This window comes from Equus asinus, chromosome 8 (assembly GCF_041296235.1).
Source record: "Equus asinus isolate D_3611 breed Donkey chromosome 8, EquAss-T2T_v2, whole genome shotgun sequence".
In the NCBI taxonomy this organism is placed as follows: Eukaryota; Metazoa; Chordata; class Mammalia; order Perissodactyla; family Equidae; genus Equus; species Equus asinus.
Window position 1 is genome coordinate 95,966,915 of NC_091797.1, and position 20,449 is coordinate 95,987,363.

General features: G+C 44.9%; 1 protein-coding gene across 3 annotated transcripts in view; it reads right to left on the reverse strand.

Moving 5' to 3' along the window:
- Positions 1-244: 244 nt before the first annotated feature.
- Positions 245-20,449, reverse strand: part of UBE2L3 (ubiquitin conjugating enzyme E2 L3) — a 47,493-nt gene continuing 27,288 nt past the window's right edge. For all 3 annotated transcript variants that reach the window (XM_014868064.3, XM_014868063.3, XM_014868062.3), the window contains 2 exons: positions 6,323-6,509; positions 245-604 (listed from right to left, as the gene is read on the reverse strand). In XM_014868064.3, coding sequence (XP_014723550.1) covers positions 450-604; positions 6,323-6,509 — 342 coding nt within the window. In that variant the 3' untranslated portion in view covers positions 245-449. The remainder of the gene's footprint in view (positions 605-6,322; positions 6,510-20,449) is intronic.

Consider the following 20,449-nt stretch of genomic DNA (forward strand, 5'->3'; position numbering starts at 1 on the left):
CCGTCTCTTGTCCTTTGCGGAGGAGACGGGGCCCAGGTCTCGAGAGTGAATGAGTGAAAATAAACTGAATGCGAGAAAGTGGGAGTTTCCAGGCTGGGGAAGAAGGGGTACCACAACCTTTTTTTTTTTTAACGTTATGGGCTAAATGTAAATTGAAGATTTTGGATAAATTTGGATAAGAAAAGAAACATCATTCTTTTAAAGTAGATTGAAGCAGTGATTTTTAAAACAAAGAAAGCAGAACTAGAACATCTTAAATTTTTAATCCTTTCTTTACAGGTTACCTAGACCACTTTTGATTAAGAAAACTGTAGAAAGTTAGTAACTGCCACAAGCGAACGCCAGGCGGTGGCCCGTGTCAATTTTCCACAGAGTCCTGCTTTGCGGGGTGTCTGAATGCACTGCTCGGGGTCTCTGCTCACACTTGCTGGAATCAATCGTGGCAGATTTTAGTCCACAGGTCGCTTTTCCCCATATTTCTTTGTAAACTCTTCAGCGTTCTTACAGAATTTTTTACGGTCCTTAGAGTATTCTTCAGCTAGGTCAGCCCGAAGCGGGTGCTCAGGCTGGGGGTCGTTCACCAGTGCTATGAGGGACTGGATTACTGCCAAGAAAAGGACAAGGCATCACTGGTTAGAATCGTCTCAGAAAGGGCACTGGCAAGAATGCAGCTCTGACTTTAACACTGATTCTCATCTATGTCCTTTTAACACAAAGCAGCCTCCTGTTTATCCCAAATTCTAACCAGAGCACTCAACCCATTTTTCCTCTGTAATGAGATGAAAGTGATGGGTGAGAAACAGCCAACACTACGAGGATAACTGTTCACAGTGATGCCGCTGCCTCCTCTGGAAAGCCGTCCTGAACTGGCACAGTGGGATGTCTCAGCCCATAGTCACTCCAGTCCCTCTCCAGAACTCTGGGAGACCCCAGGCTTAGCACTGATACCCCCTCCTGTCACCCCCCCACACACACCCACTCTCACATAGGTAAAGTGTCTCCAGGGCAGGGGCTGGGTGATGTGTCCCAGCACCACGCTCAGTTCAGGGTAGTTTCAATAAAGGTGTACTGAGTGAGCAGGAGAATGAAGGGGGAATGACAGGCCTGCGCCATGTAAATGCACAGAGAGCCCACCACAGAAGACCTCTAGGAGCTTCTGAACCAGCCAAGAAGGGTTCACTTGACCCACCCTGTCTAGCCACCCGGAGGTTGATAACCCTCAGTGGCAACATACTCTCAATTCCAAAGGCAGGAGTCACACCGATGGCTCAGGGTGGGTTCCACAACACTCCCCGGAAGTGCAGTAAGTCCCAGATGTACTGGAAGGCAAGCCCTGGGATGAAGGACCACAGGGGACTAGGCGTGGGGGAGGGGATCAAAGGGGAAGCATGGAAGGGCCAGGAGTCCCAAGCGGCCTCAGAAGTGAGGTGCAGGCAGCCACCACACCCTCTCACACACATTTCCCCTAACTCTCCCCTGATCCCCGGCAGGACCAGCACCCCCAGAATGCTGTGTCCCTTCCCACCGTCCCAGCAAAAAGGTGTCTCTCCTCTGAATTGCCAATGCCACAGACTCCTTTATTGGAGGCCTATGCTTTTCAGCTCAGCATTACAAGGAATGGATTAAAAAGCTCTTTGGTTTGCTCCTATTTCCGTAACTTCAAAACCACTGGTGGGCCCAGCCCCATGGCCGAGTGGTTAAGTTCGCGCGCTCCGCTTTGGCAGCCCAGGGTTTCGCTGGTTCAGATCCTGGGCACGGACATGGCACCACTCGTCATGCCATGCTGAGGCGGCGTCCCATGTGCCACAACCAGAAGGACCCACAACTAAAAATATGCAACTATGCAGCGGGGGGCTTTGGGGAGAAAAAGGAAAAAAAATTATATATATATATAAAAAACCACTGGTATTCCATTGTCTGCCATATAGCCACATATAGCCTACATGATTATTTACTTAATATATTTCTTTAAATCACTAAAAAAGATTTTTAAAGGAAATTAAATGTAACTCAAATGTTAAATCACTGACTTGCCATAAACTGAAGGCGTGCGTCAATAAACATTAAAAGGAGCACCTGAGGCTCCCTCCTGTCCGCCAGCAAAAGCGACCACACTGGAACAAACGCTCTTCCAAACAGCCCTTTCCACAGCTTCTCTAACGCTGCCCCAGCCCACTGGCGCGCTGCACGTTAGCGCACTCCACGATTCCCCACCCCACGCTTGACATGAGACTGCTCCATTTTCCATGGCTATTCTTGACTGTTTAGAAACCTGAACCACATTTGCCTTACAGCATAAACAAGTGGCTTGTTGTCTTTTTCCACAGTTAGAAATGGCTCTGGAGCAGAACTGCTGCTTCACGAGCGTCTCAGGAACCTCACGGGGCTCTCAGCTGGTTGACTGCTTTGTGAGGGACACTGATGAGTCTTCCAGTTTTCCTGCTCGCCCTCCGTTATGGAGGCTCAGGCTCTCTGCTTCTCACTAGAATCATCTTAATACCTAACGTATTAGTCTAAAACCATCCGTTAGTTATTAAGACTTGCTTTTCAAAAGATATTCACTTTGCAAGTCTGCTATTTGTCTATTTAATTCTTTTCTGAGAACTTGCTTTTACTTATTTGATCAAGTCTAAATATTTTCAAATTGACTTAGTAGTTCTGATGAGTATTTCATTCTTTCTCTGTTCCTTTGGATGCCTTTCTGGCTCCTCAGCTAAACTATAATAAAATCCAGCTGAGCTTAGCTTGGTTCGATAATGAGAACATTGACACCTATGACTGCTCTTCAAACTACAACTGTGGCCCCATCCCGTCATTGTTCACATATACGACAGCACGCTCATTAGATTTTCCAAAATGGTCTAGCCCTGGTTTCTTGATCTCTTCCTTGACCCAAATATTCCTCAGAAGCATTTCTTTTCCACCAAAAGGTAGGGGCTTAAAAACATAATCAAGATTTACCTCCTAGTCTCATTGTATATGATCAGAAAATAAAGTCTACAGTATTTCCTCATTTTTGTTCTTACTGACGGTTTCTTTGTAATAGAGGATGTAAACAATATCTGTAACTTCTTCCTTGTCATGGAGATCCCAGGGCTCCATTCACACAGAGTACAACGCGAATGGTGCCTTCCCCTTTCCCTGAAGGTGTGCAGCACAGTAGCCTGTGGAATGTGCTACAAAATATGTCTATTAATCTTATTCTGTTTATTAGATTTCCTGAGTCTTTTTTTCTAAATTTTATCTACTTGATTTGTTATAATAGCATAGAGGGGACTGAAACAATTTTTGAACTGTTTGATTTTTCTCTTCGTATGATTTTGTGGTTATGCTGTTTGGTACATATAGAGACAGTATTATGCTGGCTTTGTTACTGACTGTATTTTACCTGGCAATTCTCAAGCAACTACCATAATAAGACCTTGCTCTGTTGTTAAGATATCTACTAGAACCAGACATACTGCTGAACAAACTTTTGTTTTCGGGGGCCGGCCCTGTGGCCGAGTGGCTAAGTTCACGCACTCTGCTTCAGTGGCCCAGGGTTTCGCCGGTTCAGATGGCAAGTGCAGACATGGCACTGCTCATCAAGCCATGCTGGGGTGGTATTCCACACAGCACAACCAGAAGGACCTACCAACTAGAATATACAACTATGTACTGGGGAGAAGAAGAAAAGAAAACTTTTTGTTCTCACATACCTTCTTCTGATATTATTGCCAACTCCCACTGCCTTTCTCTTTGATACAGTTTTGCCTTGTTTCTTGACTTTTCTCATGCTATTTTTTCTCAATTTTTAGTGTTTTAGTTTCTTTCTTTTTATATTCACCAAAAAAAAAAACTCTTTTAAAGATACACAATTCAGTTTTTAGTATATTCACACAGTTGTGTGACACCACCACTATTTAACTCCAGAACATTTTCAACACCCCCAAAAGAAAACCCACTCTCATTAGTAGGCACTTCCTATTCCCCCTGCCGCCAGCCCCTAACAAACACTAATCTACATACATTTGTCTATGCTGGACATTCCACATACAGTTGATTATTTGCAGTAGTTATGTACTACAAAGTTGCCATGAACGCTGAATTATAGATGCTGAACATGAGTGACCGCAGGAATGACCAGCTATAGAACCACCCAGCTGAGTCAAGCCAACTTACAGAATGAGAAATAATAAATGGTTGTTACTTTAAGATGCTAAGTTTTGAGGTGGTTTGTAACACAGTAATAGATAACAGAAACATGGGAACATGTCAAGTGCCAGGGGCCACATTCCTGATGTATGTATGGATGAGATCAAGGCCACACCAGAAAGAATATACAGAATGATTTTCTAGAAAGAAACTCTAGAAAGAAACTAGTAGTTCTGCCCATCACTGCACATAGAACAGCACTCTGTACCAAAAGTGTTATCTTAAAACACCAAAGTCAACAAGTACATTTTGCAAAAGAATGAAAAGCCCCTCTTAGGTTATCTATTTGAAAAAAAAAAAAAAAATGCAGTCACAACCTGAAAAAGCAGAGCATTTTGACTATGCACCTAGATCTGAAGATAGAAAGGATAATACTGACACAGCCCTCTCAGGCAGCCAGCCCCTGTAAGAGGTGGCAAAGCACTTTTACTTGCATTCACCTCCTGCAAGTGCTTCTACCTCTGGTCCCCCACCCTCCCACCAGCCCCAGTTCCCAGGTAAGGGAGGAACCCATCTAACTCTCTGTGGCCTGGCAGTCTGAGGTGCAGGGTCTGGTACCCAGCCTGGAGGGACTTCCCCTCCCTAGGCAGGCTGTTTAATACACACAACTCAGCAAGGGCTCTGGGAGTTGTGTGAGGGGCTGACAAAGCATTCCTGAACAAATGCAGCTATAGGCTTCCAACAGAGAAGTAGGAATTTGTATAGGAAAAAAAAAAAGTCAGATACGTGCACTCAAGAACTTTGTTAAGCTTTTTTTTTGTGAGGAAGATTAGCCCTGAGCTAACATCTGCTGCCAATCCTCCTCTCTTTGCTGAGGAAGACTGGCCCCGAGCTAACATCCGTGCCCATCTTCCTCTACTTTATATGTGAGACGTCTACCACAGCATGGCTTGCCAAGCGGTGCCATGTCTGCATCCAGGATCCGAACCGGTGACCCCCAGGCCACGGAAGCAGAACGCGTGAACTTAAGTGCTGTACCACCAGGCCAGCCCTTGTCAAGCTTTTATAAACATCAATTTGTACATGAACAAGCCAAGTCCACTGGAGATCTTTCTATTCTGACTTAATGTTTAGCACCCACTTCTTTCTACTACTAAGCTGTGGGAGCCTGACGGATGCCTTTCACGGTGATTATTTCAAATGGGTGAGGCTCAACTTTCTATGTGAAAGGGTTTCAACTCCATCTTCTAGAAGTTTCACTGAAAAATGACTATTTCTATCAGTCCGTGAAAAACCACCTGCAGCCTTGCAAATTCCAGGCTCATCTACTCTCTTTAATCTAAGGAGACCATATAGTGGTTCAGGTAGTTACTTTTAAGAAAGCCACCAAAAATATGAGATTAGGACTTCAAAAGAAAGTTCTAGAATTAAAAAATAAAAACCAGACACAGTCCATAACAACATCTAATTACTTCCAGGGGACAAGAGGGAGGCCAACCACAATAGTGAATCAAGTACTTTTCCCAGAAAATTGAGCATGTGCGTGTTCACACAGTGAAGCCCAGAAACATGGACACACACAACCACATCCATTCCAGGGAGGTCCAGGCTGGCTAAAACCAACTATGTGCTTTCATCTGGACACACGGTCTGACCGTGTCCCTCCCCCAACACCACCCACTCTGAGCCACTGGCATTCTACTCCCCGCCAGGTGGCTTTGGCTCACACCCTTCTTTTAGCCTGAAAGGCCCTCTCCAACCTCCTTTCCTCCTTCAAGTCTAACTTTACATACTAACTGCTGTGTGAGGCCACCCTGAACACTACTCCCTTTCCCCCTTTCAGGCAGCCCCACAATCCTTCATGAAAACCTCCAGGGACAGTGCCCACACCACCTCACTGCACAGGCATAAATGCTGGGCTGCTCTGTCTACGTGTGACCTCACTGGGCTGCGAGCACAGGAGGGGCCTCCTCCAATACCTGTGTAGGTCAACAGTTTAACTAAGACGTGCCAGGCCCACGAGGAGCGGTGGGACCTCCGTAGTACTTCTGTGTGCACTGGAGTTGGTAAGGTACCATTTCTCTGGAGTTGGTGTGACATGGCATTAGAAGAGACTGGGGAGCCCCTGCTCCACAGCACCATCCCCAGAAGAGCACAATCCAAGGAAGACACAAGGAGCACGCCTTACCTTGGTCGGTTTTGGTTGCTGGCTTCCAGTTTTCAGCACTAATTACCGGCAGACAGACCTGCCCCTTTTCATCAATGTTCGGGTGATAGATCTTTGTTTTAAATGTGATCTTCGGTGGTTTGAATGGGTACTCTGCTGGAAAGTTGATTTCGATTCTGAAGGCCCCCTTGTCATATGGAGGGTTGTCCTAGAGGGAAAGAGGAGAGATCAAAATGAACACACCATGGTTCACAAACCTGTAGCTGAGACAGGAATGTTCTAATTGTTTACTTGAAAAGGGGAACCAATAATCCATCAGTATTTCTAGAGCAAGATGTCTGCTAAGCTGTGAAAACGTCTAAGATTTATGTTCCAGTTTATCTTTTTTTCTTTAACAGACTTTATTTTTTAGAGCAGTTTCAGTTTCACAGCCAAACTGAGCCTCCCTCACTATCAACACCTCGCGCCAGTGTGGGATATTTGTTACAATCTTTGAGCGTACATCAAGGCATCATTATCACACCAAGTTCAGAGTTTACATTAGGGTTCACTCTTGGTGTGGGACATTCTATGGGTTTTGTATGGTATCACACATTATAGTTGGAATCATACAGGATACAGCCTTTTCAGACTGGCTTCTTTCACTTAGTAATACTCATTTAAGGTTCCTCCACGTCTTTTCATGGCTTGATACCTCACTTCTTTTTAGCTCTGAATAATTCCATTAGCTGGATGCATCACACTTTATTTTACCCATTCATCTATTGAAAGACATCTTTTTGCTCCCAAGTTTTGGAAATTACAAAGAAAGCTCCTATAAACATCTGTGTGCAGGTTTTTGTGTGAAGATAAGTTTTCAACTCCTTTGGGTAAATAGGAGCACAAATGCTAGATCATATGGTAAGAGTATGTTTAGTTTTGTAAGAAATCACCAAACTGTCTTCCAAAGTGGCTGTACGATTTTGCATTCTCACCAGCAATGAGAGCTCCTCACTGTCACATCCTCCCCAGCATTGACATTGTCAGTGTTTGGATTTTCGTCATTTTAATAGGTGTATAGTAGTATCTCGTTGTTTTAGTTTACAATTCTGTAACGATATGATGTTGAATATCTTTTCATATGTTTATTTGTCATCTGCATACCTTCTTTGGTAAGGTGTCTGTTCAGACTTTTTACTCATTTTTAATCAGGTTCTTTGTTTTCTTATTGTTGAGTTTCAGGAGTTTTTTGTACATTTTGGATAACGGCCCTTTATCAGATATGTCTTTTGCAAATATTTCTTTATCTTTTTTGAAGATACGAAGAGTTATACCAGAGGCACGTGACAACCCAACCCGGACCACAATAAGCGCCGACAGGCCAAAGAGGTGGCCTGGACTCCAAATCCTGGCCAGCTTGGTCTCCCTTTGGTAGAGCCAGCATCCAGATTGGGATAGCTAGACCCTAGAGAGCTGAGCTGGCCCCTAGCTGGTCACCAGGCAGGGCCAGAACCATGCCCACCCCAATGTCCCTAGGACCACTCAAAGATCTATCCTCAGGGCCTCGACACTCTGATGGCCCCACGAGCCTCTGAGAGATGCCCCCAGAAAAAGAGCCCCAGCCTCTGTCTCCACCTCCCCCATCTCCAGAGCTGAGCAAGCCCTTCCCCAGTATGCTGGTTCTCCTGGTCCCAGCCATGTCACACTCAATCCAAAGCAAGCCAAGCTCCGCAGAGTGCCCAGGAACACTCCTGGCAGCCCCCACACCACAGCCTTCTTCCTTGTGTCCCGGTCTAACTGGGCATTCTCCAGCAAAAAGAGTTCCCCTGCCGGGGAGAGAAGTTGGCACACAGCACGTCTCCACACTCTCCATGTTCTATTCTTGCCCAGGGAAGGAAGGCACGGTGCAGAGGCCTTCAAGGACAGGTAAGATTAGGGAAGGCTGAAGGGAGGAGAGGCCTTGCAGGCAGAGAGGACTAAAGACTAGGATGGCAGGGACTTGGAAGGGACAGCATGAGGCAAGACAGGAGACAGAGCAGGCAGTGTGGCCGAGGGGCTGCATGGGGCCTGCCTGAGGAAAGGCTGGGGCCACGTTTCGGAGTCTGATCTACGCCCTCAAGCAGCTGGATACACTATGCGAAGATTCATCTGTGGGGAAGCGCATCAGGAAGGTGGAGACGCAGGGTCTGGAAGAGGGTGGCGACACTAGTGAACAGTCCAGGCCGAGTGCACCTGTGTAAGCAGACAGGACCCCCCCCACCCCCACACCCCCAGGAAAGGCGAGGATAAGATCGGATTGGAAAATCATTTTCATTCCAACAAAACGTTCCCTAGGCCCTTCTTTAGGGAACACAGAATTCTCTAGAACACTGTCCAGAAGTTAAAGTGGCAACAGACCCCTCCCAGGCCTTGTTCTGACTGCCCAGCCTGAGTCACTCACTACCTAGGAGAGCTCAACTCACAGTTACCAATGAGTTAATGGAGGAACTCGGAATAGCGCCCTTCGGCTTTTAAGGAGAGATTAAAAATTTTTTTTTCCCTAAGTAGAAATCAGTCACTTACACTGCTTGAGTCATGTAAAAAGAGCTTTCCTGTAGGACTTTCGGCTGGTAAGATCTGCTAACTTTGTTCACTCATCGCCCAGGCTTCATCAACTGCCCCTGTGCCCGCCATATGCTGGGAGACAAGGGTGAGCCCGGGCCAGGCAGTCCCAGTTAGCAGTTCTAAACTTGGCCCTGCCTTTTCCCAGCTGGACGCGCCTGAGAACATCACTGAAAATCTGTAAAGTGGGATGACAGTAGTCTGCACCCAGAGATGTTCTGATGATGAGATGAGGCTGTGAAGTCCTATGTGCCTAGCACACAGGCAGAAAGCAGCTCTGTGGCTACAGGGGGCAGGACAGGCTGAGCCCCTCACCACACAGGGACTCAACTGACGTCGTCTTACCTTCTCTGAGCCTGTGTCCACATCCGGGACTCTGTGGATGACCAAAGGAGTGGCCTGAGTGTGTGCAAATCACACAGACTGTCCATCCATCCCAGGGATTTTTGTTGAAGGAGGTGTGCAAAAATTAAACACAGAATGTACCTTCTGGATAAAGGCCTAAAGCTCTACAAGTGAATTTTCGACATTCTACAGCTAAACTTACTCTGTGGGAAGGCAGGTCAAAAACTATGAGGGACCTCAATGAGAAAACGTAGTTTTGTTGTAGAAAAGTACTATATAACTTTGCACGAATCTGCCTCAAACTCAAGATCAAGCTGCAACATCACTTCGTTATCAAACTAACCAAAGATTTCAGCATTTTTATCTTTGCTCATGACCCTGACCAGTGTTTTTCTGTTATTCTTTCCTTTATTTAGCTTTGCAGACCCTTCAGCTAATACTGCTGTGCCAAGGAATCTTTTGAGATATAAAATTAATTTCTTCTGACAATTTTACGTGCTCTATATTAGCTCTGACTTTAAGCTTCACTTCTCTCTTTCCTGAGGGTGCTGCGGGTGATTAGCCAAATGTGTATATTTTAAAACCTCATCCAATCCAGGTCTAAATTCCAAGACTCTTTTTATCCACTTCCTTTTTATGTAAGAAAGTGACTGGTTTAAAAATGTTTATTGTTTACTTTATAAACAGTATGGTTGAGAAAAAGAAAAATAATTTCTGTACCATGTTTGTGCTAAGAATCCACATTTCCCTCTAGTTGTTACATGCATGTGTGTAAGATGTGACCGCTGTTTATCAAGCACTTACATAGGCTATCTGCTTTTCTTTTCTTTTTTTGTTTGACAAAGATTAGCCCTGAGCTAACATCTGCTGCCAATTCTCCTCTTTTTGCTGAGGAAGACTGGCCCTGAGCTAACATCCGTGCCCATGTTCCTCTACTTTATATGTGGGACACCTGCCACAGCATGGCTCGATAAGTGGTGCATAGGTCTGTACCTGGGACCCAAACTGGTGAACCCCGGGCCACCAAAGCAGAACGTGTGGACTTAACCACTGCGCCACTGGGCCAGCCCTATACATATGCTATGTGCTTCTCTGTCTCATGCCCCGGGATTCAATCCCCCAACAGCAACTCTCAGGCAGGTGCTGTCATCACCTACTTTTGGAAATGTGGCAAGTGACGGGAAGGTTGAGTGGCTGGCCTAAGACCCCTAAACTCAGGCTTCCTCTCCTGTAACACAACCCACTGAATATGCAGGCATCCATGTGGGCCCATCCTTGTCACCTCTGTGGGACATGGGGGTGAGGGGAACAAATGTGCTGATGCTCATGCTGCTTGCTGTACCATGAGTAGTAAACTGTCCTTTGTCTCTGTCCAAAAAGTCTCATATCTTCTGGTATCCAGTAAGCTATGGCAGCCCACCTTGTTAGCTTGTAAATAGGGTAAACATCTCAGATCCTTCACAGCTCTTGACCCCAACCTCCCAAGGCACAAAGCCATTTTGTGACAACTAAGACCAAGAGGAAGCTCTTCCACATATGGCACCAAAACCACCTGGGGCCTTTCACCCACGAGTCCTACTTCTAACCCTGTGGGCAAATCTAATATTTCCTTTCCATGGCAACCCTTCAAGAATCTCAAGACCCCACTGCACCCCGTGTCTTCTCTTCCTCAAGTGAAGACCCAGAGTCCTTCAACCATCCCACAGAAGAAACAGGTTGTTTTGTTTTGTTTTTTTAAGATTTTATTTTTCCTTTTTCTCCCCAAAGCCCCCCGGTACGTAGTTGTGTATTTTAGTTGTGGGTCCTTCTAGTTGTGGCATGTGGGACGATGCCTCAGCATGGCTTGATGAGCGGTGCCATGTCCGCACCTAGGATCGGAACGAGCGAAACCCTGGGCCGCCGAAGCAGAGCATGCAAACTCAACCACTCCGCCAAGGGGCTGGCCCCAGAAGTAACAGTTTTGTGTCACCACTGTGACTGCTGTCCTTGTGATGCAGTGAGGACACCACACAGCTCTCTGGCAGCAACAGAGGAAGTCAGGCCAATCCTCCCACTCCCTGATTTGGACTGCTGCCACAAGGCGTGTCCTCACAGTGTGTGCACAGCTGACTGAGAGCACTCATGGCTGACTTGATGTGAACAGGCAGATCCTGGTTTGGAACTAATGAACGTGCTGTCCCTTCTCCATTTTAAGTGTTAGGGGGACTGAAGGCTCCGTGCATCACTACCACTTCTGCCCAGCTTGGTGGCGACTCCTCCTCAGCAGCAGCCTTTCCCCATGTCTAACCCTTTTTCACACAAGTTAACAAAGCCTGAGCTTTGCTACCAGGAGGACGTCAAGCCCAGAGTTCAGTTGTCTTGTTATGGAGGAATGAGGGGTGGTGGTCTGCTTGCTCTCAAACCTTCATGGTCCACCCTAGAACCTTGTCAAAAGCTGAGACAAGCTCCTGGGTCTTCTGAACACTATGTCTTCTTACTCTTTGTAAATTGTAAAGTATTTATTCTCTCTTATCTATTCTGAAAACAAGCCTCCTGGTTGCCTGAATTACAAAACCTGCTCAATTAGCAGATTCACCTTGTGCTAACTTTGCTTTCTGATGACTTCTTTATACCGTTTTCAACAATTTGGATTGTAGGACTTTTCATAGTATAGTTCTTTGTCAATGAATACTCCAACATTAAAGAATTTGATCATATTCCCTTTGAAAAATAATTTTAGGGGGAATAAGTATTTTTAGAACTGGTTTTCCAATCTCTTATGGTCAAACTACTATCTGATTATATGTAAATTTAAAATCACAATCTCCATTAACTGAATTCAGCAAAGAACCTTCCCTCCTCTGAACTCATATGCACCTGTCATGGCATAATTCACTGTCCCCCAAGAATGGAAGTAACTTTATTGTTATTTTTCCCAGAAATATAACATTCACACGAAAAATGTAGTATTAAACATTCTATCCCCCAGGATAACAGCTGTGAGCCCCTGCTGCATGGCCAGGGTATGTTCTCTGTGGACATCCACAGCACACAAAGGCTTTTTATCCTACACATCTATATACACTAGTCACACAGAGTTACAAAAGCAGAGTCATACTGTCTATATTCTTCCGTAACTTTTGCTCATGCTGCTGTACACTGTCTTCCCCTCTTCTGTTAGGCCACACCGCTTGTGGTGGAGGCACACTCGATGTTTAAGAGACCATTGACTCTACGAGGGCAGTGTTGCTGGGGCTTTTGTCCACAAAGCCTATGCGTGGCTTGTGACGGGAGCTCAGTAGCCCCTGCTAACATGGAGGCACGCTCTTTCTCCTAAAAACAACCCCAGTGTCCTCTGAGATTGGCAGCAAAATTCTTTTTTATCTGTGGTTCTATGTCAGAAAGCAGGCTCCTCTCATTTGGCCTCGGGCATTACAGCCGCAGGAAGGGAGAAGGGAGAAGCTACAGAAGAACCGCAGCAAAGCAGAGAGGAGAGGGAACAGAGGCCAGCGCTGGGCCCCGAGGGAGGCAGGGCTGGGCTCTACCTGAAGGCCGGAAGGGCAGTGCGGAAAGAATGGGGCTGGCAGGGGAGGGTTTCAGGTGCAATGGGCTGTCACATGAGGAAGAACACAGACAGGAAGGGGAGAGATCTGAATCACAAAAGTAGCTACAAAAGGTGAAAGAAGGAAACCAGTCAAATGTGCTCCGGGAGGCAGGGCTGGAACTGAGGGAAATCTTCCTTCTTCTTTGACAGAAGAAACAACCTCTAACATTGAAGGAGTTTTTATATTGTCCCCAGCACTGTGCCAAGTGCTTTTAATCAAGAACACTACCCCAATCACCAAAGGCCAACAAAAATAAAAAGGGGGGAAATCCCCCCAAACTGCATCATAGATATCCAAAAGCCATACTAATGTCAGCAAGTTTTTACGTTTTGTTATAAGTGGAGAAAATGAGTTTTTTTAATTTAGTGTATACAATTCAGTGGCCTTTAGTGAATTCATAATGTCATGCAACCACCTCTCTCTAATCTCAAGACTTTTTCTTTGCTTCAGAAAAACACTCTGCATTCATCAAGTAACAAATGGAAACCAGAGGCAATAAAACTTTGTTCAATAAATTACATTTTTGGAGGCCAGCCCGTGACCAAGTGATTATGTTCCCGCGCTCCGCTTCGGCGGCCCAGGGTTTCACTGGTTCGGATCCTGGGTGTAGACATGGTAACGCTCATCAGGCCACGCGGAGGCGGTGTTCCACATGCCGCAACTAGAGGGACCCACAACTAAAATACACAACTATGTACTGGGGGGATTTGGAGAGAAAAAGCAGGAAAAAAAAAAAAGAAGATTGGCAACAGTTGCTAGCTCAGGTGCCAATCTTTAAAAAAAAAATCACGTTTTCGCTTCAGTGGAAGCTGAGGGAGCTTGGCCTGAGGTGGCTAACTTCTCCCAGGAGGGAGAGGAGCTTGAGGTTGAAGGAAGGACCCCCAGGTAGAGGGCAGGCAAGCCAAGAAAGAACACACGTTGCTTTCTAAAACCCAGCCTCTAGAGTTACTAAAACAACATTCTTTCCTATCAGAGAGAGAAATTCATGTTTGCTGTAGAAAATGTGGGATGTGGGCAGGCACAGAGGAGAAAACACATTGTCCCAGTCACCTCCCTGACAGAGAACTGGGGCCAGCACCCCAGCACATGGCCTTCCTGCCCCCTTTTTCCTAGGTGAACACACACATACACCTACACACATTCTCCCCCACTCTCTCTCTCTGGGATATGGTGGGGACTTGTGGAGCCAGAGCCATAACCACCTTCATCCACCTTGTAGCTGGTTGCCACCGTCACCCTCATCACCTGTGCACGCTGATCTCCCAGATCTTCATAATGGCTGCAGCATATTCTACTGTCAGGATATACCACAATTTCTTTACCACTACCCCACTGTAGGGCATGAGCTTTGTTTCATTTGTGAAGACAATGTCAATAGTATCATGAGTGTCTGTGACAGCATTAAAGAACACACATACTTTTTTATTAAAAAGCAAAGCTACCATGTATTCCCAAGATATTGTGGCCAGTGGCCCTAGTTGCTATAGGAAAGCAGGGGTGACAAGGCTGTAGGGAGCTGCTAGGAGATGGTGGCAGCCCCGATTTTGGGAAGCCACAAGATCCATGATGATGTTTTCAAAGGAAGAGGCAGCCTGTGTTTGTCTAAGACAGAGGGAGGCGGTAATGAAGGTCCCTTGCTGTTCTGGTGGGATCCGAACGGCATTCTGATCACCTGTCTTCTCCATTAGTCCAGGACATGCCTGAGAGCAGGGACTCAAGGCATCCTCAGAACCAGCCCTCAAACATTTGCCAACTGAACTGCTAAACTATGAGATTCTTGTCTTGATTATAAAATCATCAACACTGGTGTTAATGTTATTCTTTTGAACATGGCCAAGAATGTCAGCTCTCAGAATAATGGTTTAACATACCTGGAACACAATGACCACAGAACCCAGAACCAGCTGGGAGTTTGTTATATAGAAGAGAAAACATTTCCACATCTCTGCATATCCCAGTCATGAGTCACAGCTTACGGCGGCTAACAAAGTAGGAGGAGTGAGAACCTCATAACCAGTCTAGGAGGTGAGGATTCGATTCCAGGTCATTCACATGGAAATGAAACTTCTAGTTAGGAAACAAAAACTGACCTGACTGCTTTAAAAGATCAAAGCTAATTACAACGGAATAATAATAAACAAATTTTTAAATGAGCAAACTACTTGAATAGACATATCTCCAAAAAAGATATATAAATGGCCAATAAGCACAGAAAAAGATGTTCAACATCATTAGCCATCAGGGAAATGTAAGTCAAAACCACAGTGAGAAACCAGCTCACACTCAGTAGGGTGGCAGTAATCAGAAAGACAGACAAGGAAGGATTAGTAAAGATGTGGAGACACTGGAACCTTCAGACACTGCTGGTAGGAATGTAAATGGTACAGCCACTGTGGAAACAGTCTGGCAATTCCTCAAATTGTTAAACATGAAGTTACCATATGACCCAGCATTCCACTCCAAGGTAAATAACCCAAAGAAATAAAAACATGTGTCCACATCAAAACCTGTACAGGAATGTTCATAGCAGCATTACTCATAACTGCCACAAAGTGGAAACAATCCAAATATCCATCAACTGATGAATGGCTAAGTAAACTATGATATACCCATTACAATGGATGAACCTTGAAAATTTACCCTAAGGATCAAAGCCAGACACAAAAGGTCACATATTGTATGATTCCATTTATATAAAGTATGAAGAATAGCTAAATCTACAGAGACAAGGTAGATTGTCTCTACTACTAGGTTCCCTAGGCCTGGGGGGATAGAGAGTGACGGCTAAGGAGGGGGGCAGTTCTTTGAGGAGTAATGAAAAATGTTCTAAAATTCTGGTGATGGTTGCACAACTCTGTGAATACTCTAAAAGCCACTCAATTGTTCACTTTAAATGGGTGAAATGCATGGTTTGTGAATCTCAATAAAACTTAAAAAAAAAAAAACGAATCAAAGCTAACTCAGGAACAGTGGTTCTCAACTGAGGACATCTCCCTCCTGGAGAGGTTTAGAAATGCCTGAGGGTGTCTTTAGGTTAGCCCAATGACAAGGGTGGCTACTGGCATCTAGTGGACAAGAAAGGGACAATCCCACATAAGTAATCCCTGTGCACACGTCAAAATGCAGTTTGCAACGCAATCCCATTGAGAAACACTGCTCTAGGAGAACTACAAACTCAATTTACAAACTGCTTGTGGGGTGACTACTACGTGTAACACACTTCCTTCCTACAGACAGGAAGTGAGAGGGAAACAGAAAAGGTCTCTGCCTGAACCAGAACTCACTCAGACATGCACAACACAAGTTACAAAGCAAAAGTTACACTGTGAGGAGTGGCCCAATAGAGAGGGCACAATGATGTGGGGTGGACCACAGCAAGCCAACAGGCTGGACAGCCAACAGCCATTCCCCCTATTCCCTTTCTGGCAAAATCCCACTTTTGTTTGTCTACGTACTGCTCTCTCATTGTGACCTAGGGGTAAATCCTGACTGGTCTAAAGCTGTATAGTCCAACATGGAAGCCACAAGTGGCTGGTGCACACTTGAAATGTGACTCCTCCGAGTTGAAATGTGCTGTAAGTATAAAATACTACCTGGAATTCAGAGACTTTGTACAAGAAAGGGAATGTAAAATATTTCAGTAATAATTATTTATATTGATTACATGTTGAATGATATTTTTAATATATTGCGTTAAGTAAAATATTCATCAAAATGAATTCTACCTGTTTCTTTTTAACTTTTAATGGGACTACCAGAAAATCGAACAGCATAGCTGTGGCTCACAGTGTATTCCTACTGGACAGCACTGCCCATTGTGATACTTCCTATACCCTGCCCAGACACAGACGGGGGTGGGGGAGTGGCCACGTTATCCTGTGGTTCCAGATAATGAGATGTGAGAGGCCTGTGGGGGTTTCCTGGGGTGGGTGTCTTTGTTCTTGGTCACACCAAACTGCACCTATAGTAAAAATGCATAGAAGTAAACATACACACATACTAAAACTGGAGAAATCTGAATAAGGTCTGTGGATCTGTATCACTGTCAATTCCCTGGCTAAGATACTGTGCTATAGTTATGCAATGGGTGAAGGGTATTGGCAAGCTCTCTGTATTATTATAATTGCATGAGAATCTACAATGATCTCAATACAAAGAGTTCAAAGGCCCTCTTCCTACCCTGGACACTGCAGGGCCTGTGAGTGTCCTGTACTGCAGCAGCTATCTGATGACTGCATGGAGAATGGAACTGAGGACAGGAGAACAGACAGGCAGAATCCACGTCCTTGCTCACAGCACCGAGCTGCTGGGTTAACCAGCCCAGAGCACCCACCACAGGACTTTTGGCAGGGGCAGTAACCTTCTCTTTTTGAAGCCCAAGCTGAGTGGAGGGTCTCCTTACTTGCAGTCAAAAGGAACCTCATGAGTATGAATGGTGACTGGAGAGAACAAGAGGAGGGTGTGACTCACTGAGACCAGAGGATGGGGAGTTTTGGAGAAGACTCAGGAGGAGGGGGACAGGGACCCTAGTGAGGAGTACACAAGACATCAGGAGCAGAGAGAGGCCTGATGGTCCCTGAGAAGGCCTATCTCTCTCTGAAAGTTAGTCAACAGGTACTTAACTCAACAGTTAGTCAGTTTTGAGTACCCCAGCCTCAGACCAACTAGGAGTCAACTAGGAGGGCACTGACCTGCAGCCCATGGAACAAGGGAGTAAAGCACTCAAAAGAGGCTAGTATCTGAGCCCAGGTCGGGGAGACTTGACGAGCCTGCAAGGGGCTGCAAAGAACCTCTGCAGTGGAAAAGTGTGCACAGAGGCAAAGGTAGTTCTAGGTTTTGAAATGGAATCTCATCAGTGAACCTGATGTCCATCCCCAAAAATATTCCACAGGGGTTCACCAGAACCTGGCGTGCGTGAGCACTGAAAGGGGAGCAGTGAGTCCCAGGAGCCAGAGTGGAGGTCAGAGAAACTGTGCAATGTCAGAGACAGTCTACTTCCTTTCCCAACAGGCTGGCAGAGTGAACACAAAGGCAGTACAAGGCCTCTCCAAAGAACCTTCATTTCATTTTAAAAACAATTATTGAGACAGCTTTTGATATACAAGGCCTCAGGGATACAAAGTTGACTCACAAGTCTGTGCTTCTAAAGACCAAGGCAAAGAAATCCAGGGGTAGTTTGACTACAGCATTAACCACAACATTAGCTGAAGTAAGCATTTGTCGTGTGCCAGGCCCAAGAGCATTATCAACTTATTCAGTACTCCTGACCTCCGCCAGGGGGCAGGCCCTTATTACTTCATTTTACAAACGAGGAACTGAGGCACAGACAGTCAGAAGGAATAATTACTGTCGTTGTTGGAATGTTTTCACCTGTGTATGCATTGCCTTCTCAATAAAAGGTAAAACCGGCAGCAGCACCACCATAAGTTCAAGGTGACAATGACATGGGACAGGAGCAGCCCAGGCAAGACAGGAACTCAAGCTGGGACAAACTCCCCCCTTAAAGAACTAAGCATTCAAATCATGAAGTTAGAAAACAACAAAGAGCAAACAAACACCAAGGAAAACAGAAGACAACATAAAAGCAGAAATTACCATAAAAGCAAAAATTAGCAAATCAAAACACAGAAAAGAGAATGACATTTCTACTTCATGATACATCAAGCCAGGATGACCAGCTATCAAAATCCACTAACGCACAAAAAAAGAAAACACAATCCAATCTCACATGAACACAGATGCAAACACACTAAAGACTAGTAAATTTAATACAATTTAAAAAAACAAGCCCATTGTGATGACAGAGGAGTTCACCCAGGAAGGGAAGAGGAGTTTAATTAACAGGCCACTTTGAAAAACCACACCATAAAAGCTGAATTGTGGGTAATACGGCCTTTAATGAAATCCACTCATTCCTGATTAAAAGAAAAACACTTGGGGAGTGACATCAGCAAAATGGCAAAGCAGTTGGCTCCAAACTCCCAACCCTCCACAGAAACATAAAAGAAAGAACACTGCAGAAACTGTCAGAACCAATTTTGTCAGAACTCTGGAAAAGAGTCAAAGGTTTACAGCAACGAAATGAATACAGAATCAAGAAAAAGGCAACTAAAAAACGGTGGAAAAGCTCTGTGGCAATTTTACTTGCCCTTACCCCACACTACCAGGGCTGGGCAAAGACAGCCTTGAAGATGGCAGCTTCCATTCTCAGGGTGAGACCCTGGACCTTGGTTTCAGAGGGAGCAGAGCAGACCTAATTCACAAATGACTTTATCTGTTCTGACCTGTCTACCTGAAGGGCTGACAAAAGATGCTCAGCTGTTTTGCCTAACTCAGAACCCACACCGGGTGGAAAAGTGCAGGCACTCCTCAAAATCATGGTAAGACAATGAAAAATCCACAGCTGCCTAGAGCAAAAGATAATAGTTGAGACATAAAATAGACTGCCTCAAGCCAAAGAGGAAAAGCCAGGGAGAAACCTGAGGGAAATCAGGGCATTCAAAAGTGTTCAGGTATACTGGGAAACTGAGAAAGCCACACACAGACTTAGGACAGGATATATGCTCAGAGAAGACCTGAGAAGATCTGAAGCTTTCACCACTGGCTAATCTACAGGCTCAACGCAAGCAGGAAGTGAAGGTGGAGGCAGAATTTAACTGGCCTGGTTACTTGTTAAACAAGAACCCCAGCACAGAGCCAATCTGCAAAGACTGAAAGAGACATTTTGTTTTAAGCTCCTGGCATTCAAGGAAATTTCAGTCAAAACACTGATGGAACACAAGCAAAGTCTTCAACAGTCAAGAACAGTAAACCATGGAGAGGAGGGCAGAATCTGATTTCCACACTATAACATTCAAATATCCAGTTTTCAACAACAAAATCACGAAGCATACAAAAAAACAGGAAAGTGTGGCCTGTGTAAAGGAAAAAAACAATTTGACAAAAACCATCACTGAGGAAGCCCAGACAAAGAATCAGAATCAACTGTCTTAAATATATTCAAAGAGGGAAAGGAAATCATGGACAAAGAACTAAATGAAACCAGGAAAATGACGTCAGAACAAAATGAGAACACCAATAAAGAGATGGAAATCATAAAAAGGAACCAAACAGAAATTCTGGAGCTGAATAGTACAGTAACTAAAACGAAAAACTCACTAGAGTGATTCAACAACAGATCTGAGCAGGCAGAACAAAGAATCAGCAAACATGAAGACAAGACAATTGAAATTATCCAGCCTGAGGAGCAGAAAGAAAAAACAATGAAGAAAAATGAACAGAGCCTAGGGAACATATGGGACACCATCAAGCAGACCAACATACTCATCATGGGAGTCCTAGCAGTAAAGACGGTCCCCGACTTATGATGGCTCAATTTACAATTTTTCAACTTTACAATGGTGTGAAAGCAATACATTCAGTAGAAACCATACTTTGAATTTTGATCTCTTCTCAGGATAGCAACACATGGTATGATACTCTCTTGCGATGCTGGGCAGTGGTAGTGAGCCACAACTCCCAGTTAGCCACACAATCATGAGGGTAAACAACTGATACACTTACAATCACTCTGTACCCATACAACCATTCTGTTTTCCACTTTCGATACAGTATTCAATAAATTATATGAGATATTCAA